Below are 24334 nucleotides of genomic sequence, written 5' to 3' on the forward strand. Positions count from 1 at the left end.
GAGAGAGAGAGAGAGAGAGAGAGAGAGAGAGAGAGAGAGAGAGAGAGAGAGAGAGAGAGAGAGAGAGAGAGAGGCAGCAACGTCGGATAAGGATGGACGGAAGGGATGAGGGAGTAAGACACGAAGGAAGGAGGGAAGGAAGGAAGGAAGGAAGGAGGAAAGGAAGGAGGGAAGGAAGGAAGGAAGGAGCGAAGGACATGTCTAGTGGCGGATGGAGGAAGGATATTCGTAGTCATGGAGGGAGGGAGGGAGTAGAAGAGGGGAAGAGAATGAGGAAGACAAATTTTGGAGAGAGAGAGAGAGAGAGAGAGAGAGAGAGAGAGAGAGAGAGAGAGAGAGAGAGAGAGAGAGAGAGAGAGAGAGAGAGAGAGTAAAGATGGAGAATAGATACCATTGGACTCTAAAAGGAAGCAAGGAAGAAGTAAAGGAGCAAAGAAAAAGGCAAGAATTCGGGAAAGAACGAGGCATGGAGGCAAGAAATAACTTAAAGAAAAGAGTTAAGGAAAGATTTGTAGAGGAAAATGATTAATAGATAGACAGATCATGACTACTACCATCATCATCATCATCATCACCTCCATCATCATCCTCAAAAATACATCTAAGAATAAGAAAGGAAGAATGGAAGGAAGAATAGCAAACAGATTAACTTTCTTTTTTTATTTACATATATGGCTTTTTTCAAACTTACTGAAATAATGTAAAACAGCAAAATATATTCATGAGTACTTCAAATCCACGCTGGAAACCTTTCATCTGGAATTCTGGTTCAATCTGACACTTCGGGAATATAATCAGCCAACTGACTTCGGGAATATAATCAGCCAACAGACTTCGGGAATATAATCAGCCAATTGACTTCGGGAACATAATCAGCCAACTGACTTCGGGAACATAATCAGCCAATTGACTTCGGGAATATAATCAGCCAACTGACTTCGGGAATATAATCAGCCAATTGACTTCGGGAATATAATCAGCCAAGTGACTTCGGGAATATAATCAGCCAAGTGACTTCGGGAACATAATCAGCCAATTGACTTCGGGAATATAATCAGCCAACAGATAATGTTCTAGATTTAAAAACCAGCACAATTTTCCAAAGATGTTTTTGTAGAATGAAGTCATTTTCCGCAGGTTATAATTTCACTGCACATTCTTGTCCAATCTAACACGTTTTGGAACATGACCAACCAGTCGAGATAATACCCTAGTTTTGGAAATCGATCCTAATAACTTCAATTAACTATTTCATATATATTTTCCAGAGAGATTTTCCAGAGCCATAATTTTGCAAAAGTTATAATTTCATTGCATACATCGCCTGCACATCAATAGGAATAAATGAGCAACGACAATGAGAGGTGTGGTGGTGTTTAGTCAAACCAACTTAACCTGATTAGATATTTGTGTTGCCTTTGCATGATTCAATATACAATTATCGCTGGTCTTTTGGAGCCATGATTGACCTGGAAAGTTTTCGTACTCCCATAATGCTCAGGATGGTACTTAAGGTTATTATAGGTAGCGTTCCTTAATTAGTATTATGATATTTAAGTATTACAGTGACTCCCGCCTTCCGGTAGGAGATTAAACGTACTATTTTTTTTATTTTTGTGTAATTAACATTGTATTGATGTAAAATCCATGATCATTACTGCAGAATTTCAAGTGACAAACAGGCAGACAGACGGAATGGACTAGGTTGCACGTACCAGCCAGATAAGGTACAAAAAATGCAAGGATTATGATTGTTAGAGAATTTACCGGGACACAAAAAGAAGATTCGTCCACCAAAGTGAGACGGGCGTGATTCAGTAAATTTATCATAATTTCCTGGGCTTAGTGAGTCACTGGTTCGAGGCTTCGCGTGAGATACAAATTCTAGAGTCTAGCTTGCTCGCTTGTCCCGAAGTCAGAGGGCAACTCCACGGTTTAAATAGCAACTCAACTGTTTAAACTAATTTCTAAATGGTAATTTGCACTTATCCTTTTGTTAGCTTGTAAGTTAAGCTAAATTTCATGTTTTTTTTTTCTAATACTACTCACTGATAATACAGAATCTAATGCTAATCTTCCACTCACGTCCCAGAGTTGAACTGCCTAATGTTATTCCATAGAGGTCATTTACACTCGTCCGTGTTATGTTAGCTTCAGTCACTTGAGCTAAATTTCAAGCACACCATTTTTTTTTTTTTTTCTCTCTTCTTGATAAAACAAATTCTGGCATCTGTCATGCTCTCACGCAGGGGAGTCGAAGGGAAACGGAATTTGTATGCGATTCCTTAGCACTAATTTGCATCGGACCATGTCGTTCGTTTATTAGCTAGACAAAATTTCATTCACGCTGCACTTTTTCCTTTCTACTCCTTGAAACAACAAACAACAAATTTTGGAGTCTATCTTGCTCTCATTTAACGCTGGTTTATACTCTTCCGTGTTTAGTTTCAACCAGTTTCGCTAAATATCACTGTATTTATTCTCGACTCCTTCCTCGAATATCTTTTTTTTTAAAGCCCGCAACACCAAAGTCTGCTCCACGGAAAGACTTACGTGCAACTTTATACAAATGGTGCTTTATTTTTCTTTCTCTCATTACCGTATTTATCTTGGCGAAAGCAACAGATGTAGAATTATGTTACGATCTCAGTCACAGCACCAGTAGTAGTAGTAGTAGTAGTAGTAGTAGATACCAGTTCGTGAAATGGCTCTTCAATTCACCCAAAACTCTACGTACACTGAAACATCAAGACTTCAGTCCTTGTTTTTATCTTTTTTTTTTTTTCCCCCCAAACATTTGACAAGCCCAACTTTCCGTGATGCTAGCGACAGTAACTTTTTAGGTGTGTGTGTGTGTGTGTGTGTGTGTGTGTGTGTGTGTCAAAACTCGGTAGGAGAACAAGGTATTTAGAAAAGGAGGGACACCACTCAGATATCGCGAGGAGGAGTGGAGAACGTGCTACACTTGATTTGCTCTCCTCAGTCCCCCTTCAACCCAGCCAGCACTTCCGCAACAGACAGGACTTGCTGGCTTGGTTGCTTCGGCGCGCTTCACCCACTGAGAATTCGAAGCATCCCGGTAACCAAATCAAACCGGTAATGAGCAATTCACACCCGGAGCACTTCCAAAACACACCAACACACACCAACACACACACACACACACACGTAATCATTCACAATAGTCAGATGAAACACGATTATGTTACCACTTGTCTCTCTCAGCCTGTCCTCGTCACCTCCCGCCTGTCAGCCCTCCACGATACCTTATAGGCACACTACCAGCACTACCAGTAAACTATGCATACATCAATATTCACTACCCATATCAATATTCACAAAATCGCAACATCTTTGACTTCGTTACGCCTGTTCTGATCTCACGCACCCACCTACAGGAGACCAAGATTTTGCTGTGATCCAAACTGAATCAATCCATACCATACATCTAGAGGAGGTGCCTAAATGAAGCAAAAAAACCTACATGGGGTATTATAACTCCGCAAATTGTATCTTTATATGGTGATAGGTTGGTCATGCTCGTGTCCGCAATGGTACTGTCATGTTCGCTACTGACGGTGGACAACGTATACCACTCACGGTGAAGAGACACTTTCGTGATCTTCGGAAGCACACCTGATGAGAGAGAGAGAGAGAGAGAGAGAGAGAGAGAGAGAGAGAGAGAGAGAGAGAGAGAGAGAGAGAGAGAGAGAGAATGACTCCTGAGGTTTAGGAACGTGTCAGTATTCTATTCCAAGGTTAGTCGACCCGAGTTTATAACGTCGATTTGGCTTACGCTTACACACACACACACACACACACACACACACCTGCCCGCTCGACGCTGCTGCAGAAGGAAAAGGACAGAGCGGGAAGGTCGGCCTCACCTGGACAGTTACCCAGCCGTTGCACCCCTGGCACTCTCCCTGTCACTCCGGCAGGGCATTAAAGGCACTCACACACACACACCGCAAGGCGCGTCTCCAGCTGCCCCGCTAATAGCCACCCTCGGGCACCGTCACGCCCAACCTTCAGCACCGTCAATGGAACACTGGGCTGCGAGTAACCAGCGAGTCTCTCTCTTTCTCTCTCCCTCTCTCTCTCTCTCTCTCACTCTCTCCACTTCTCTCCCCCACCCCTACTCTCCCGCCTCCTTGCCAGGCGCACGAGCACACCACCCTCAGGAACATTCAGCTCAAGAGACTCAATTTATCCGAGCAGGGCCACATCAGTTCAGGGTTAGGGTTCAAGGTGTGCGGGGCCAAAAGGACTGTGTATGCGCATTCACCCCTGACCATTACCCCTGTGTGTGTGTGTGTGTGTGTGTGTATGTGCCTGTGTCTGTCTGTGTGTGTGTGTGTGTGTGTCAGCGTGACCGTGCGTGGTGTAGGTTAGCTCGAGGCCTCGTAGTACAACCATGTGTTGGGTCCGCCGCCGCCACACGCTACCACCTGGCGGCGGAAAGTGGCGAGTCCCTGCCGACCCATTGATCTGGCACCACGGAAGACGGAGACAGCCTCACTTCCAGACCAACCTGCACGCCCTCGGGACTCCCACCGCACCACACCACGGCGAAGCTACCTAGCGAGCGGCGGCGAGGCGCTCAGTAAGGACTCGAAGCGCAGCCACCAGCGGTCCGGGGCCATTCATTAATCCCGTCACGCAAGCTTCTCGTCCTTTTCATTATGCGTGGTAGTCGCGTCATCGATACGGGACGGAAATGTGGCTTTGGAGTAAATTCGGCTTGTCGAGGGAGAGACACGGCTGGCTAGACGGCTCAACAAGTGTTTCAGGCAGGGTTTGTGGGCCCCCTCCTCGTCCTCCTCCTCCTCCTCCTCCTCCTGTTCCTTCTCCACTCCTCCCCCTCCTCCTCCTCTCATCATCTAACCGGTGAGGGAAGAAAGGAGTGAGTGAGGGATAACAAGTAGCAGGAAGCGCTTCTCATATCAATTAAAAACTCTGTTCTTCAAGCACTCCCTTTCCCTCACACACACACACACACACACACACATTTAAGGTGTTAGGTCCATATTCAGAAACATTTCGCTCTCTCACCACGACTATTTTCCAAGAACACAGAGATGCTTCGCCGGGTTCGAAAGAGTGTTCTTCCTGTTAATAATGTAGAGCCATAATAATAATGTAGAGCCATAAAAAAAAAAAAAAAACATCCATAACTCCCTTTTTGAAGTAGTGGAAGAACCGTTTCAGAATGTGATCCGTAATGCGAGACAATACGAATAATGCGAGACAATACGAAACTACAAATTACAATCGGATATGGGCAAATAAGCATGTCTTCCTTGACGCATAGGCACGTATCTCTACTTTCCATCCATCAACGGTCGCTTCGTATCCTTATCCCGTCACTGACATTTACACTAAACTATCGCAAAATAGTGTTGAAAAAAAGTCGAGCGTTTGAATAGACAGAAAAGGCCGTGGCTCATATAGGTTAATGTATTTGCTTTCCCTTCGCCAGACATCGTTGAATAAATATATAGTTTATGTACGTCAGAATTAAGAAAGATCAACATCAATAGAATAACCTCAAACCTCGACTTTCTTCTCTGCAACGCGATCAATAGCAGAATAATCCTCCATATCCCTCTCATCCTTGAATACGCCATCCACTTTGCCAAGTAATCGTACCACTTCTGCTCCAAACAGATCTATGGACGTTTATAACTGGTGGCAATAGGCAAGCATGTTTTACACTGGGACAACCATATGGAGGTGGGCCTTATTGCTTGTAGTTTCCCTTATATTACGTTCTTTCATCCCCACTACACATCATACGTATCTAGAAGACCGAACAAGGAAGGACAGAGTAGCAGATTTGTTCTTTTAGCGACACTGATTGTCATTAACCCCTTTCCCTAATTACCAATCCCTCTGAGACATCTTTACTTGTTCTGCAGGCACATCCAGTCTTTAAACAGGGAAGAAATTGCAAAAATGTGTTCTTCTTCACAGCCTAACTTTCTTGTAGATGCTTATAAAGACTTCATGCATTGCTTCTGGTGCTGCTAACTGTTTCGTGTCGCAGTGAAAGGGTTAAGATACAGCTGTTTACTATAAGATGTAGAGTAGTTAAGAAGATGGTTACTCCTCACTGGCTAATGTTCCCAGAGATACATCATGAGGATACCCAAGATAATATGCAGTAGTTTCTCTCTCTCTCTCTCTCTCTCTCTCTCTCTCTCTCTCTCTCTCTCTCTCTCTCTCTCTCTCTCTCTCTCTCTCTCTCATCCAGTCTTTATTAAATTCACTCATTTCTTCTCGATTTTCTATTTATTTTTTTCATATCGCTCTTTTCTAATTTAGATCTTCTTTAGTTGCATCTATAGTCTTTTCACTTACATTTACTTTCCACGCCTTTCTTTATCTTTTTACTCATACACACCAGAATTTACCAGTCAGACCTACACACACACACACACGCACACACACACACACACGCATGGTGGTAGCGGCAGTGAAACGAACGTGCATCGAGTAGCCGTAGCAGACTGGCACGATGACCCCCGTGTGATCTGGGCCTTTGATAAATTACGCACCACATGATGGTGGGTAATTCTGATGGCCTCGTTAGATAGAGCCGCGGTATGCAGGCGGCGGGAAGGGAGCAGAGGGACGGGAAGGAGGGAAAGAATGGAGGGTGGGACGGAGGAAACGAGGAAAAGAGAAAGAGAAAGGAAAAGAAAGGGAGGGGAGAAAGAAAAGGGAAAAGAAAGGAAGGAAGGAAGGACAAAAAAGGAGGAGGAAGTAGCAAAGAGAGGAAAGAAAACACAGAGGAAGAAAGGGAAGCAGGAAGAGCGAAAAAAGGGAAAGAGAGCAGAAGAAAAGGAAGGAAAACAGGGAGGGAGGGAAGGAAGAAAGAAGGAAAGGGGAGGGGCCAGACAGCCTGGGACAAATGGGGCGGGGGGGGGAGCAGACAGTCAGGGACAAAAGGAGCGGGGCTAGACAGCCAGGCAGAATCGTTTCGCTATATGCGAACTACGCGGCTGTATAGGGCCCCCGAGGCCACTAGGGTCACCCAAGCTGATATTATCAACATTATTATTATTATTATTATTATTATTATTATTATTATTATTATTATCATTATTATCAAAATGTATGTTGAGTATCGACAGATCCACTGAAACTGATTAACCTCCAGAAATTCAGATATTCCTATTAATTTTGTTTCCTGCACGTTGTGTACATACATGTGGTGCTCTGCCCGTGTCAAGCTGAGGCTGTACGTGCGTCATCGTGTCAGGCTCAGGTCGCTCAGCCATCAGTCAGTGGCGAACAAGGAAGCAGAATCCTTGGTGGCAACAGAAGAGTAACGGTGACGTGCGTCGAAAAGGATATATACCTTTTTGGTGCCGAGTAAAGAAAAACAAAGCTGAAAAAGATACGCGCTCACTCAGCAAAGGTAAGATATTCATGATGTTCATTTCCTGTCTTTTTTTTTCCGAGGACACCCTTATTCAGCCTTTTTCTTATATATATATATATATATATATATATATATATATATATATATATATATATATATATATATATATATATATATATATATATATATATATATATATATATATATATATATATATATATATATATATATATATATATATATATATATATATATATATATGGAAATAATACCTTCACATACAGCATATAATATGGAAGGTATATTTAACCTGTTAATTTTGAGGATAATTTTTATAGTTTATGCCCTTTAGTTTTCGTTTTCTCTCACGACGTCAACTCTCATTCTCTTTCATGTGTAAACTATGTTATCTAGCCTTGGGTCGGTTGATCTCGCAAATTTTACACATTTTCATTTTGATCTCTTATATTTGTGTACTTTACAATTTCTAAATTAGGTATATACCTTGAAGGGGCACTGCTACTGTATCATATGTATAATCATGCCAAATAAAGTAGGCTAACATATTTACGAATTCAAGTTTTTTCCTCTTAAAGTCCACAAGATTTTTACATTTAAATGTGAAAGGTGTGGTCCGAACCAACTTCGAGGGCTGGGAATCCACCCATCATAGTTTCACAACACAGGGATACCAAACAGCATTTCGCATAAGGCTCCCAATGAGCTAGGAACGGCTCTGAGAGAGAGAGAGAGAGAGAGAGAGAGACTTACTTTTCTGCAATATTTCCTCATGATTATGAAGGTGGTGAGGGCTCACATGGCTTTATCAAAGTTAACCTCAACTTAAAATCACAAAATGATCAGTAAGGTAACATTAAAAGCAAGCTTCAGTGAACTCATTGTGGCAGACTCAGCACAAGAGCACACACAGGTATTGAACTACTGGAGCGATCAGCTGACCACAACTTGCCCACCTCGAGAGAAAATAACTGATATGCTGGTGGTCAAGATTTCTCGGAATATTTCGCCAAGTTTCCCATGAAATGTTGCCGACTTTGAATAACTCCACATAATTCTCGAGAAACTGCCTCGTGTGATCGAGCCTTTCGCACATTACATAACAGCGCCAGCATCTGTCAACAACGAGCAACAACGCCACTAGCTAGCTCACTCACACTACTCATATGTACGTGTGGCCATGTTCTCGTATGACGCTACCCCATACACACACAGCATGCTCATATGCTCACCTACAGGGCTGCTACATATACGTGTTCCTAACAATGATAATCAAGGAGGCTCCAAGGAAGACGAAAAGGGGAAGAGAGATGCTGAAGGAAATAAGAAAAGTGAGAGGAAGGATTCTTGGATAAGAGGCTTTTGAGTGTAGAAATCGTTAATATGTCATTACAACTGTAAACATACCCTTAAAAACCCGTTTCACTTCAATTTGAGTGAAAAAATCTTGTTAATCTGTCAATATAACCAAAAAATATTTCAACTAGAGCCTTTTGAATAGGGAGATCTTGTTACTCTGTCACTATAATCGTAAAAACCAGTGTCACTTCAACCAGATTATAGATTTTTTTTTTTTTCTCTCATCCCTAACACCCCTTTCATGGCCCAGTTATAAAGTTTAATGACTTGACATCCGCGCCCATTCACGATTTGCAGCTATACCAAAGTGATGACACAAGAGCCGAGTCAAACAGACTGCGCTTCACAATGAATGACACATCGTTATGTTTTCTTGTAAAGGAAACAAATTTCAACATATGACATAATTTGTTTTGTGCTTGTAGCTTCACTGTAGAAGATACTGAGCCATCATAGGTGAAGGGATTCCCTAAGTATCCTATAGACGTTATCATCACATCAGCTCGTCCGCATGTAGTGGCTACGTATCTCCTGGCTTGCCGCTAGTAACAAATAACTTCGTTTTACCTGCATTGACTTTCATTCCATAATCACTACATAAATATAAACAACCAGAACGATCGCTTTTGGCTGATGGGAAACGATTTTCCCAATTTGACTCATCACAACACAATATACGGTATTTCTATGGTCAGTACCCTACCAATGTACTCCTAGTTTATTCATGAACACAGGTTACTGTTTACAGGAGGCTGAAAATTACATCAGACACGTCAAAAAACATTAAAACTTACGCCAAAATTAGGCCATGGACCTCGCGCGCCATCGACATCATCACCCAGCTCATCATTTTTTTTTTTCCTTTATTAATATGCAATAGCAATAAGAGAAAATGGGACCACACATGCTGGTATCAAGGTGCCCAAACAGTTCTTCATGCGCTGGTAATAGAATCCCGTTGACAACGCTGCGGAGAAACACCCGATTGTTGTGGTTCGTGGTGAGAAGACAAGGCTTGGTACTATTTTTTCGTGAAAGTAGAGCAAAGGTTCACAATCTCACGACCCTGAAGAAAGAAGTACAACAAAGATAATTAACCACAAAATAAAATAACGAAAGCACAAATAATATACTGAATTCTGAAAAGCCAGAATCTCGTAGCAAAAGAAGCAACAAAAGGACATAGGAAGTGTTAGGAAGCGAGATTGCAAGAAGGTGAGGAAGGCTGTATTACTTTGTTTCATCACGTTAGCTATATAAAGCTGTAGGGTGAAAAAAGCAGGATGTTTTAAGCACTGTATAATACTACGCAAGATATTCTGCATCCCTGCCCCTCCCTCTCAAGCTACAGACTGCAGAATCATACTTAGCTCGAGTTGCCATGTGGAAATCCCCTCTACTGCTTGGCGTTATGAGATTGGTTCAATATTTAGGTATTATTTCAGATAATATTGAAATAACAATAGCATTTTCATCTGAAAGCTCACTGATGCTCACAGCCACTTGCTTGCCTCTCTCTTCTGCCCATGAGAGCCAACAGTGTGGTACCTTCCCACACCTGGCTTCCTGTATGTGGCCAACAGATGTAACACCCTTAGCAACACCCCCAACATAACAATAATCTTGACTTGCATGTGGGATGTTTTGTGACAGACTTCAGTTCCAACTTTTGTGGGCCAAGTCATTTAAAAAAAATACATAATTTAGTCAGGAAACACTTACGGTAAAGCTGAAGTTGGTGGCACACACAAAAGCTGTGCGTAGCCTCGGCACTCATTTCCGTCTCATTGGCCTTTGAGCCCATTAGGACACAAAGCTACTGTAACAATCAGGGTTTCCACAACTTACTTGTTCCAGCTTTCCCCAGATATCAGTTTATCAAGCAACCAGAAGAAAAGATGAATAGCTGGATGAGCTGTGCACTTACTGCTACAGCATAAGTTATAACTGGGCTTACAGATTTGCAGCCAGGCATGCTAGCCATTACACCACAAAAGTGTTAAGTTACCTGTTATAGCCATTATATCAATTGTAAACATAAAAAAAAGAACAATCAGATTCATATAGTCTTTCCTAATACAAGAGGATCTTATTCTTCAAAAAATTACCAGTATTTAATGTGGTAATGTGGTAACAGAAATTATAGATTTGATCACATAATTTGAAAGCATAATTCATATCATTGTTAATAAATCAAGGAAGAAAATATTTAAAGTTATTTATAAAGTCTATTGAGTTTGATATTTTTGTTAAGGAGTTCATAATGTTCAGTATTATTGTGTATTACTTTTGGTTACATTAATAAGATCACTCTAATTACTTATTGTCAACTTGTCATGTGTGTGCCTTCAATGGGATGACAATAAGCCTTTGCATCCATCATGTTCAGAAGGGCTGTGTAAGCTGAACCAATTCACTCATTCACTCTCCTCCCTACAGCAATGAGTGTGCCACCAGACCCTGTGCAGGATGATGAGCTCACCATCCCTCGGGCCTCCATGAATAAGATGATCAAGGAACTACTGCCCAATGTGAGAGTGGCAAATGAGGCACGTGAACTTATCCTCAACTGCTGCACTGAATTTATCCATTTGGTGTCTTCAGAGGCCAATGAGATATGCAACCAGCAGCAGAAGAAGACCATAAATGCTGAACACATCCTTGCCTGTGTGTATCCGTGTGTGTGTGTGTGTGTGTGTGTGTGTGTGCGTGTGTGTGTGTGTGTGCGTGTGTGTGTGTGTGTGTGTGTGTAATAATAATAATAATAATAATAATAATAATAATAATAATAATAATAATAATAAACAGTTAATTATTTAGGCAGTTAACAAACTGAAAATGTACAGAGGGGATGGGGAAATACTTCAACATTAATCCTAAAGGTAAGTCTAATCTAGAAGGGACTACTGATTGATGGCTCGCACCATGGTGGGAATTGCACTGAGTCTGTACCGGTCCGTGCACGTGTGTGTGTGTGTGTGTGTGTGTGTGTGTGTGTGTGTGTGTGTGTGTGTGTGTGTGTGTGTGTGTGTGTGTGTGTGTGTGTGTGTGTGTGTGTGTATTTATTCTTACCTAATTGTATTTTTACAGCATTGAGTCAAGCTTGTAATGTCCCAGATTGAGTCAAGCCCATAATGTCCCATGTTTTAAAGTTAATTTCTTGTATTTATCTTTAAAGCCATGAACTGCTCCATTCAGAAAACTATATCTGGGCATCTTTACCTCCTCGTCTCTCATTTAGTTTTGTGCTCTGTCCTCTCAATCTTTTATTTACTTGTTTACATAAGTCTCCTGCATCTCCTTTCTTTTTTTGTTACACATTTGTATGCAATAATATTTCTCCCTTTTTTTTTTAATCTGCTTGGATAACTGCAATTTCTCTAACCTTTCTTCATAACTTAAACATTATATTTCTTTAGTCAGTAATATGTTTTTATAAATGTTTATATATTCTATTTTATAAATGTATTTTGACAAGAGTGAGTGAAGCTTATTTGATATTGTTTCATAATAATTTCCTTGGAAACTAGAAATATTAATGTGTGTGTATGTATGTGTGTAATGAGTGAGTGACAACACAGCCTTTTACATTACATCACTACCTGACCATGTTTAAGAAGAATTAGTAATGCCTTCTCCCCCTTTCCCCCCCAGCACTGGACAAGCTTGGGTTTGGCGACTACCGGGCAGATGCTGAGGCAGTGTTGAAGGACTGCAAGGCAATGGCAGCGAAGAAGCGAAGGAAGAGCACCCGCTTAGAGAACCTTGGCATCCCAGAAGAGGAACTTTTAAGGCAACAGCAGGAACTCTTTGCCAAGGTGGATAGCTTTTCAGATGGCGTGGATAGATTTTTTGCCAAGGCATTTGCATTTAAATGTACTGTGATGGATAGGTTTTTATTGAGATGTGTAGAGAATGACACTTGTCTTTGTTGGATGTGATGATAGTGCCTGCATGTGTCATCATTAGAGTGGTCTCTTCTCTACAGTAAGAACAGAATGAACAAAGGAGGGACTTGTTGAAACTAGCCACTGTGCAGTGGAATACACATAGGACACACTAATTCAGTCTCTCCCTCATGCAGTGTAATTAAAATAGGAGACTAATTATTCACAGACATCAGAAACCAAAGACATATTTTCTACCTTACACGTAGCAGCCAAATGGGTACTCACCAACTACTCACATGGCTTAAGTTCACACCTCCCAAATTTAGGGTGGTGTCAAACTCAGACAGGCAGGTAGTACGTTGGCTGTACGTGACATCTATCCTCTTCCCTGGCAGGACATGATGGCAAACCTTAGCCTGACTTCAGGTGGCTGAGAGAGTGATGTCACTGCTCCGGTGCCAACCTGTGACTTGCCATGCATTACACCTCATTTTGTCTATTCTTACAAAATGGACAAGAAACTATCTCATATCATAGCCAGGGAAACTCCATCTAAGACAACTCATGTTAGCAAGAGACAATCTTACATATACTGCCTGGCTTCTGAATTGTCTTGGTGATATTTTTCAGGTTACTCAGCTACCAACAGCAGGTTCAGGCCAGTCACAGCTGCTATCAGCAATCTCTTCACCATCAACAGCAGCAGTGCTCTCTCTCACTCTTGCTCTCACTCTCTCTGCACCATGGTGCACTAAAATGGTCCCTAGTATCATTTTAGTGTACCATGGTGCAGTGGTTAGTACACCTGGCTATGAACCTGTGAACTGTGGGTTGAATCTGGGCTGGGACAGGCAGCACACAGTTCACCCAGCATTTCATCCTTCCTTCAAGTTGGTCAGTCATTGGTTATCTTGGAAAACTCAGGGAAAATAAACTGTGGAAACCCAGATGTCACAGTGGCACAGTCCACTGGGGTAAGGAATATCAGAGGTCAGTGAGGCACATGAGCAGACAGACCACAGGCTTTTAGTAATTTTTCTCTACACTCACACACTTATATTATTCTTGTAATATCAGGGGAACCAGATCCGCAAAGTAGTCTTCATGCTGAAAGATGCTACTGACACCAAAGAAATAATCATTTCGTTCAAACAAACCTTGTTGTGCCTGTCATATTTGTTCTTTGTGAAATCATCTTTGTTCTTAGTTGAAGAAATGATTGTCATGCTGTCATTGGCAATAAAAGGGTTAAAGAAAGCAACAGATGTGAGGCAGGACTTGTGATATGCTGAATAGATCATCTACTGATAATTAGAACAAGGATGGAAAAGAAGCCTGGACAGACAAAAACTAAAGATGAGAAAATAAATTTTCCTAAGTTGGCATGGAGTAGCCAGAAGCCAACAGGAATGAGTGGGGAAGGATGGAGGAAGCTGATGATTATAATGATATAGTGAAGGTTATGAAATCAAAACAAGATGCAGCATCACAACTTTTCCCATTTGACAGGCCCGGCAAGAACAGATGTTGGTGGAGCAGCAACGATGGCAGTTGATGCAGGCGCAGGTGGCAGCAGCACAGCAGCAGCAGCAGCAGTTACAGCAGGAGCAGCAGGAAACTAGTGATGAAGAGGACTATTCCTAAGGTTGTGATAGAGGTGATGGCATTATCCCTCTATTTGTGATTAAGATTGTTGTACCTTCTTCATGTATGACAGTGTATGTTACAAAACACTCACCATACACTTTTTGGCAGTTTGTTTTGGACACCATGTATGTATCAAGTATATTTTATACAGGTTTGTCAGGAGTAACCATGACTGCTACCAATATTAACAAAATGCTGTGATCTATAATAGGAACTTCTCAAGTACCACCTCTTCTTGGAAATAGTGTAAGATGAGTTGGCAAGAAAGCAATGCAGTAGTTGATGGTTTTGATAGATGGTGGAAACTGTCCATCATACATATCAGACCAGGGATGTGAAAGGTTAGTTTTCAATGATCATTCTTCTTTTGAAAGTTTCCAGGTTAAATCTTTTATTCTTGTCGTGTCAAAAGCTAATTTTTTATTAACTGATTTTCATTATTATTGTTTTTATCATTATCATTATTAAGTATTATTATTATGTATTATTTTTTTGCATAATGTTTACATTATTGGTGTTGTTATTCAGTTCAAGTTAGATATAATGCATCAAATTATGCATAGATAACATTACGTTTTTTTATTATTAATTATCTTTTTCCCTATCATATTATGTGATTTATTTTTCTCTCTCTATCTTATGAGTATTGTGTAACAGAAAATTTTTATAATGAGTGTAATGGTAGTTATTGCTGTTACATTATTAAAATATATTTATACGAAAAGTTTCTTAAAACTTGTCCTTGCAAGAGGAAAGGATGTGTAGGTTATATGAATAGAAAAATAAGATCAGGGACTTTTCTGTCATGGACTCAACTTATACAACTCTTTTTGTGGGGATTTGGCTTCAGAAATATAGACGATTAACTTGAATACAATGGTACCTATCTTATTTATACATCAGGCCAGCAGTCTCATACAGGGTGGCCTAGACAAAGCACCACACACTCACACACTTGTCATCCACACTCTGATATCAGTATGTGATAAAATCAGAGCATTCTTTCCTCATAATGTAAAGACTGACTAAGACAGATACTACATCAAGCATATAGAGGCAACACACAGTGATGTAGATGCTGTAAGAACAATGCAGCTGTAAGGTCTAGGGAACAGAAGTTTGTGGAATACTGCAGATAGGCTGAACATTTTATTTTTGGTTAGAGCTGGACAAAATTATGTGTCTTTGGTATCATACTTATGCACTGGACTCTTGCATTGTACTGTAAACTCATTTGCTCTGTTATTATTATCTGCCATCAGTGTAAGCTCTCTGAGGACTTTCCAGCTGTCAGATCACCGTGAATGTATGCTGTTGTACTTCAGTAATTTTCATATATTTATTTATTTATTTATTTATTTATTTACATACTTTATTTCTTTCTCTTTTTTTCACTTATTATTGCTATACTTTAACTGACTTCCACGTTCATTAACCTCACACCTTCCTGAGTGGGACCTAATTGGTGTTTCAAGGAGTATTGCAATCTTCCTCACACTGTCTAGGCTTATCTTCACGCTGAATAGCCACTTTTATTTTGTTTTACCAAGGTGGTGAGGGAAAGAGGAGGGAGGAGCCAAAGGTGAAGCCACTCTTTAGAACACGAAAGGAAGAGATTTTAGGTGGGTAAGGGTGTAAATAAAGAAGGGAGAGAGGTGGATTGAAGGAAGTGAAGGAGAGGACAAGAATGGGGAAGAAGCTGAAGAGAGAGATGAAAGGAAGGGAGCCAATAAGAAAAAGGTGAGGATTCTCTCTCTCTCTCTCTCTCTCTCTCTCTCTCTCTCTCTCTCTCTCTCTCTCTCTCTCTCTCTCTCTCTCTCTCTCTCTCTCTGGGTTATCATAAGCTGTGACCAATTAGAATTTTTATTTAATAATCTGACAAGCTCTCTCTCTCTCTCTCACAAAACAATTAGTCACAACAATCATGTGCTGTAACATGGAACATCTGTCCAATTGACACGAGAGGGTAACAGGCCACTATGTACCATTGGCTGCTGTGTACCACTGGCTGCTATGTACCATCCATGGCTGCTATGCATTGGCTGCTGTGTACCACTGGCTGCTATGTACCATCCATGGCTGCTATGTACCTGGCTGCTATGAACCATCAGTTATGTACCATTATTATCGTAATCAAAATACAGATAAATTAACAACTTATGGAAAAGGGGGAGAGAGAGAGAGAGAAAATCTATGATAGCCTACAAGAAATTAACTAAGCACCAAACAATGGACAACTTAGCAACTCCAATGGACCTACTCATTATCTGCTTTGAAACTCCAGTGGACTTTCTATTTTCTTTGAAACTCCATTGGACCTGCACCCTCAGTTATCCTTCTGGTACTGCACACAAAGCACCCTAAATACAACAAAACTCACCCAAACCACACTCAAAACACCTCTAAATATAACAAAACTCATCCAATCACACCTAAGACATGCTTAACATCCAAACACACTCAAAATACCCCACAACACCCAAATGTACCCACAAAACTCACCCAGAAACACATAAAACACATATTATTCATCCAAAAACATGCTCAAAACACCCCACCACCTCAAAATATCCATAAAACTCACTCAAACACACCTAAATAATGCTGAATACATCCAAGACACTCAAAACACTCTGATATACCCACAAAACTCATCCAACATAACTAAAATACACTCAAAACACCTTCAACTACCCGCAAAACTCACCCAAACACTCAAAAAAGCCAAAACACACCCAAAACATCCCAAAACTCATTCAAACACACCAAAAACATCCCACAACAAGATACGCCCAAACCACACTAAGACGCACCCAGAACACCCCACACAAACTCAAATAAAAGACCCGAAACAAATCCAAACTCACAAGAAACACTTGAAACACCCTAAATAAACTCAAAACAAACTCACAACACCTCAATATGCCTAAAACACACCCAAAACACTCCACAATATACTCAAAACACTTTACAAGATTAAATACACGTAAAATACACCTAAAAACATCCTAAGCCACACTTTAAACACCCTAAATTCACACAAAACACATATATAATAGCAAATATACATCCTAATCACACTTAAACATTCACAAAACACTCCACAACACTCCTAAATACATCCAAAACACACTTAAAACACCCAAAACACATGAAATATTACAGAGAAAAAGCAGGGCAGGAAGAAAAACTAAGCTAAACATGGTCTTCTTGGTATTTACCTGCTATGCCCCCTCCTCCTTCTCCCCCATTTCTCCTTACTACTTCCTCCTCCTCCTCCATTTATCTATTTTTCTCCTTCTACTACTACTACCGCACCCAGAACACCCCACACAAACTCAAATAAAAGACCCGACACACATCGAAACTCACCCGAAACACTTGAAACACCCTAAATAAACTCATAACAAACTCACAACACCTCAATATGCCCCCAAACACACCCAAAACACTCCACAATATACTCAAAACACTTTACAAGACTAAATACACGTAAAATACACCTAAAAACATCCTAAGCCACACTTTAAACACCCTAAATTCATACAAAACACAAATATAATAGCAAATATACATCCTAAACACACTTAAACATTCACAAAACACTCCACAACACTCCTAAATACATCCAAAACACACTTAAAACACCCAAAACACATGAAATATTACAGAAAAAGCAGGGCAGGAAGAAAAACTAAGCTAAACATGGTCTTATTGGTATTTACCTGCTATGCCCCTTCCTCCATTTCTCCTTACTACTTCCTCCTCCTCCTCCTCCATTTATCTATTTTTCTCCTTCTACTACTACTACCGCACCCAGAACACCCCACACAAACTCAAATAAAAGACCCGACACATCCAAACTCACCCGAAACACTTGAAACACCCTAAATAAACACAAAACAAACTCACAACACCTCAATATCCCCCAGACACACCCAAAACACTCCACAATATACTCAAAACACTTTACAAGACTAAATACACGTAAAATACACCTAAAAACATCCTAAGCCACACTTTAAACATCCTAAATTCACACAAAACACAGATATAATAGCAAATATATATCCTAATCACACTTAAACATTCACAAAACACTCCACAACACTCCTAAATACATCCAAAACACACTTAAAACACCCAAAACACATGAAATATTACAGAGAAAAAGCAGGGCAGGAAGGAAAACTAAGCTAAACATGGTCTTCTTGGTATTTACCTGTTATGCCCCCCCTCCTCCTTCTCCTCCATTTCTCCTTACTACTTCCTCCTCCTCCTCCTCCATTTATCTATTTTTCTCCTTCTACTACTACTACCACACCCAGAACATCCCACACAAACTCAAATAAAAGACCCGACACACATCCAAACTCACCTGAAAGACTTGAAACACCCTAAATAAACTCATAACAAACTCACAACACCTCAATATGCCCCTAAACACACCCAAAACACTCCACAATATACTAAAAGCACTTTACAAGACTAAATACAGGTAAATTACACCTAAAAACATCCTAAGCCACACTTTAAACACCCTAAATTCATACAAAACACAAATATAATAGCAAATATACATCCTAAACAAATACAGGTAAATTACACCTAAAAACATCCTAAGCCACACTTTAAACACCCTAAATTCATACAAAACACAAATATAATAGCAAATATACATCCTAAACACACTTAAACATTCACAAAACACTCCACAACACTCCTAAATACATCCAAAACACACTTAAAACACCCAAAACACATGAAATATTACAGAAAAAGCAGGGCAGGAAGGAAAACTAAGCTAAACATGGTCTTCTTGGTATTTACCTGCTATGCCCCCTCCTCCATTTCTCCTTACTACTTCCTCCTCTTCCTCCTCCATTTATCTATTTTTCTCCTTCTACTACTACTACCGCACCCAGAACACCCCACACAAACTCAAATAAAAGACCCGACACACATCCAAACTCACCCGAAACACCCTAAATAAACACAAAACAAACTCACAACACCTCAATATCCCCCAGACACACCCAAAACACTCCACAATATACTCAAAACACTTTACAATACTAAATACACGTAAAATACACCTGAAAACATCCTAAGCCACACTTTAAACACCCTAAATTCACACAAAACATAGATATAATAGCAAATATACATCCTAAACACACTTAAACATTCACAAAACACTCCACAACACTTCTAAATACATCCAAAACACACTTAAAACACCCAACACACATGAAATATTACAGAGAAAAAGCAGGGCAGGAAGGAAAACTAAGATAAACATGGTCTTCTTGGTATTTACCTGTTATACCCCCTCCTCCTTCTCCTCCATTTCTCCTTACTACTACTTCCTCCTCCTCCTCCTCCTCCATTCATCTATTTTTCTCCTTTTACTACTACTACCGCACCCAGAACACCCCACACAAACTCAAATAAAAGACCCGACACACATCCACACTCACCCGAAACACTTGAAACACCCTAAATAAACTCAAAACAAACTCACAACACCTCAATATGCCCCCAAACACACCCAAAACACTCCACAATATACTCAAAACACTTTACAAGACTAAATACACGTAAAATACACCTAAAAACATCCTAAGCCACACTTTAAACATCCTAAATTCACACAAAATACAGATATAATAGCAAATATACATCCTAATCACACTTAAACATTCACAAAACACTCCACAACACTCCTAAATACATCCAAAACACACTTAAAACACCCAAAACACATGAAATATTACAGAGAAAAAGCAGGGCAGGAAGAAAAACTAAGCTAAACATGGTCTTCTTGGTATTTACCTGCTATGCCCCCTCCTCCTTCTCCTGCATTTTTCCTTACTACTTCCTCCTCCTCCTCCATTTATCTATTTTTCTCCTTCTACTACTACTACCGCACCCAGAACACCCCACACAAACTCAAATAAAAGACCCGACACACATCCAAACTCACCCGAAACACTTGAAACACCCTAAATAAACTCATAACAAACTCACAACACCTCAATATGCCCCCAAACACACCCAAAACACTCCACAGTATACTCAAAACACTTTACAAGACTAAATACACGTAAAATACACCTAAAAACATCCTAAGCCACACTTTAAACACCCTAAATTCACACAAAACACAGATATAATAGCAAATATACATCCTAAACACACTTAAACATTCACAAAACACTCCACAACACTCCTAAATATATCCAAAACACACTTAAAACACACAAAACACATGAAATATTACAGAGAAAAAGCAGGGCAGGAAGGAAAACTAAGCTAAACATGGTCTTCTTGGTATTTACCTGTTATGCCCCCTTCTCCTCCTCCTCCATTTCTCCTTACTACTTCCTCCTCCTCCTCCATTTATCTATTTTTTCTCCTACTACTACTACCTACATACCTGAGCTTGGAAACACCAGGAAAAACACTGGAAATTACGGTAAATACTGACGAGGAGACACTGTATCCGAGCGAGTCCCAGGACCATTGATGACGTCACAGGCGGGAGCTGCCGGCGCCCCGCTGGCTGACGTACGTAACATATTTCATTTCAAAATTGACCCATAGAAAAAACGAAGCTAGGCTCGAATGCCTTATATATTCTGACTTGACAATTTTTTTAACTAATATTCACAATATCAAAACATCACCAGCCTGAGCAGTTGTAAAGAAATATTAATATGAAATATGGAAAAAGTGTTGAATCTTTGACACCATCAAAATCATTGAAAAGTCCACCCATTTCATTTTACACCAATGAAAAAACACTTTAAAAAATCTGAAGTGTTTTTCTAAACAATGCAAAGTTAGTTACAAGCTAAGATATTCAAATAAAAAATCCACAAAATGACAAAATCACCACTTTTAACGGCATCAAAAGCTATTTTAGATTCCACACACTTAGCTCATCAGAAACGCAAAACACTTTAAATATCATAAACGATTTTTTGAAGCAATAAAACCTTCATTACAGCCTCAAATAAAAGAGCCAAAAACCGGGTCCGGTAAATTTCACCGTCAAAACAGTCCTATATTTATGCAAAAAACAGCAGCAAATTCACCACATTTACTTAACTGAGGCAAGAAATGCACTTCAAAAGCAACGAAATATTTTTATAAATCATAAAAACTTACTATAGAAACCAAATAAAGTCATTCAAAAAAATTCAAAAAAATATTGGAACCCAACAAGTTGGCTCAGGCAGCATTCCATCATGGCGGCCGCCGGGGGAGACCTTAGTGGGGTAGCCAGCGGCCATGTTGCCTTAATTATTCGTTCATGAGACCAAAAGTAGGCAATGGTGGATTTATCTGACCAGCGAATATGAAGGCCAGACATGTGATTCTATCTTATGACATGTTTGGCTTCCAGTAAATGAGAGACGAAGCAAATAATGACTGAAAACACTGACGTCCTGCCTCTACCTCAGCAGACAGCTTGTTTACAAATTAACGAATCTTTCATTATTTGCCTAAATCTCCAAGTTTCCATACTCCTATGTGAACAAACTCTAAAAATAAGTCAACAACCTTAAAACATGCCTAAAAAAGACGAATAATAAAACCTAAATAAACGAGACACTACAGGGAGGAGGAGGATGTAGTGAAGGCAGGAAGGCTGACTGAGGTGAGGCTGGCACCGCTGGACTCACCTTACATATTCGTGCCTCTCTGGTGCTGCTTGGCGGTGCTCGGTACAGGGAAAAGCTGCCGGGAATACGGAAACACTGGTTAAAAGAGCGTGTGGGGCAAGACTGACCAGTGTTGACCAAAACAATGTAGCCAGCCAGCCAGCCACCCGCTCTCCCTCCCCAGCGCCACGTATCACTGCTCCAACCACACTCACTATTACACACACTAACACTCACTAAAGGTGACATGTTATCACATAATATGTCATATAATATCCTCACTTCCTCACTTCCCTTTCCCCACTCCACACCCACTACGACTACGTGATTATGAAGTAAAATTTCACTCACTGCTGCACCGTGTCACCGCAGCAAACACGAACGAGCGCAGGGTAGGCTCAACTAAAATGCTTCTCTCTCTCTCTCTCCCTCCTCACGACTGTTTCTCAAAGCAAAACTGAGTGGGGAAGGATGGAGGAAGCCTTTATCCTGCACTGGAATCAAAGGCTGATGATTATTGTAACGCCCGGGTATTATTGTTGTTTAGTCTAAGTTGCCTTTATTTCTTTCTGTGGGATTGAGTGTGTTGTTGGCCCCGCTCTGGATAACTTGTCTTTGCGTGTCCTCCGTGCCGAGTGCCTGTTGCGTGAGCCTGAAGAGTTTGACTGTCCCTGCCTGTGTCTGTAACTGCCTGTAACTAACGGAACTAGTAAAGGAAGAAAGTGTTGCCCACTGTTTGTCTACCCGCTCTGTCTGGCTGTGCGTGAATCACGTGGGACGTGGTACCCTTAGCATCTCTTGTCTAGCCTGCTGGTGTTCCCGAGTGCTGTCCTGACTGTCGGGGAATTGTGGGCGTCTACGGGAGTGCTGAGGTTTGTGCTTTCGTAACATTATAATGATATAGTGAAGGTTATGAAATCAAAACAAGATGCAGCATCACAACTTTTCCCATTTGACAGGCCCGGCAAGAACAGATGTTGGTGGAGCAGCAACGATGGCAGTTGATGCAGGCGCAGGTGGCAGCAGCACAGCAGCAGCAGCAGCAGTTACAGCAGGAGCAGCAGGAAACTAGTGATGAAGAGGACTATTCCTAAGGTTGTGATAGAGGTGATGGCATTATCCCTCTATTTGTGATTAAGATTGTTGTACCTTCTTCATGTATGACAGTGTATGTTACAAAACACTCACCATACACTTTTTGGCAGTTTGTTTTGGACACCATGTATGTATCAAGTATATTTTATACAGGTTTGTCAGGAGTAACCATGACTGCTACCAATATTAACAAAATGCTGTGATCTATAATAGGAACTTCTCAAGTACCACCTCTTCTTGGAAATAGTGTAAGATGAGTTGGCAAGAAAGCAATGCAGTAGTTGATGGTTTTGATAGATGGTGGAAACTGTCCATCATACATATCAGACCAGGGATGTGAAAGGTTAGTTTTCAATGATCATTCTTCTTTTGAAAGTTTCCAGGTTAAATCTTTTATTCTTGTCGTGTCAAAAGCTAATTTTTTATTAACTGATTTTCATTATTATTGTTTTTATCATTATCATTATTAAGTATTATTATTATGTATTATTTTTTTTGCATAATGTTTACATTATTGGTGTTGTTATTCAGTTCAAGTTAGATATGATGCATCAAATTATGCATAGATGACATTACATTTTTTTATTATTAATTATCTTTTTCCCTATCATATTATGTGATTTATTTTTCTCTCTCTATCTTGTGAGTATTGTGTAACAGAAAATTTTTATAATGAGTGTAATGGTAGTTATTGCTGTTACATTATTAAAATATATTTATACGAAAAGTTTCTTAAAACTTGTCCTTGCAAGAGGAAAGGATGTGTAGGTTATATGAATAGAAAAATAAGATCAGGGACTTTTCTGTCATGGACTCAACTTATACAACTCTTTTTGTGGGGATTTGGCTTCAGAAATATAGACGATTAACTTGAATACAATGGTACCTATCTTATTTATACATCAGGCCAGCAGTCTCATACAGGGTGGCATAGACAAAGCACCACACACTCACACACTTGTCATCCACACTCTGATATCAGTATGTGATAAAATCAGAGCATTCTTTCCTCATAATGTAAAGACTGACTAAGACAGATACTACATCAAGCATATAGAGGCAACACACAGTGATGTAGATGCTGTAAGAACAATGCAGCTGTAAGGTCTAGGGAACAGAAGTTTGTGGAATACTGCAGATAGGCTGAACATTTTATTTTTGGTTAGAGCTGGACAAAATTGTGTGTCTTTGGTATCATACTTATGCACTGGACTCTTGCATTGTACTGTAAACTCATTTGCTCTGTTATTATTATCTGCCATCAG

General features: G+C 40.2%; 2 protein-coding genes and 2 long non-coding RNA genes across 10 annotated transcripts in view; 2 read left to right on the top strand and 2 right to left on the bottom strand.

The window, feature by feature from the left end:
- LOC135111192 (membrane-associated guanylate kinase, WW and PDZ domain-containing protein 1-like) overlaps nucleotides 1–4122 on the bottom strand; it is a 254877-nt gene extending 250755 nt beyond the window's left edge. For 2 of the 5 annotated variants that reach the window (XM_064024276.1, XM_064024274.1), the window contains exon 1: nucleotides 3888–4118. The gene's annotated coding sequence lies outside the window, so the exon portion shown is untranslated. Of the gene's footprint in view, nucleotides 1–3830 lie in introns of all 5 variants that reach the window. The other 3 variants (XM_064024278.1, XM_064024277.1, XM_064024275.1) reach the window with 2 other exon arrangements.
- A 3122-nt stretch (nucleotides 4123–7244) lies between these two features.
- On the top strand, nucleotides 7245–15028 carry LOC135111198 (protein Dr1-like). Of its 3 annotated transcripts, none has more exons than XM_064024297.1 (4): nucleotides 7245–7426; nucleotides 11207–11434; nucleotides 12422–12585; nucleotides 14167–15028. In XM_064024297.1, exons 2-4 carry the CDS (start codon nucleotides 11209–11211, stop codon nucleotides 14299–14301), a joined length of 525 nt encoding a protein of 174 aa, XP_063880367.1. In that variant the 5' UTR covers nucleotides 7245–7426; nucleotides 11207–11208; the 3' UTR covers nucleotides 14302–15028. The 3 variants fall into 3 exon arrangements, with proteins under 3 accessions (XP_063880367.1, XP_063880366.1, XP_063880365.1); XM_064024296.1 differs by lacking the exon at nucleotides 7245–7426 and adding an exon at nucleotides 9723–9767; XM_064024295.1 differs by lacking the exon at nucleotides 7245–7426 and adding an exon at nucleotides 9724–9982.
- Nucleotides 15029–16153: 1125 nt separating this feature from the next.
- Nucleotides 16154–22365, bottom strand: LOC135111203 (uncharacterized). Its single transcript, XR_010273616.1, has 2 exons — nucleotides 21996–22365; nucleotides 16154–16398 (listed from the first exon to the last, which is right to left on the bottom strand). It is a non-coding gene; the product is annotated as an uncharacterized LOC135111203 (long non-coding RNA).
- Nucleotides 22366–22495: 130 nt separating this feature from the next.
- Nucleotides 22496–23796, top strand: LOC135111201 (uncharacterized). The gene is made up of 2 exons (XR_010273614.1): nucleotides 22496–22846; nucleotides 22934–23796. It is a non-coding gene; the product is annotated as an uncharacterized LOC135111201 (long non-coding RNA).
- The last annotated feature ends 538 nt before the right edge of the window (nucleotides 23797–24334 follow it).

This window comes from Scylla paramamosain, chromosome 21 (genome assembly GCF_035594125.1).
Source record: "Scylla paramamosain isolate STU-SP2022 chromosome 21, ASM3559412v1, whole genome shotgun sequence".
Taxonomy (NCBI): Eukaryota; Metazoa; Arthropoda; class Malacostraca; order Decapoda; family Portunidae; genus Scylla; species Scylla paramamosain.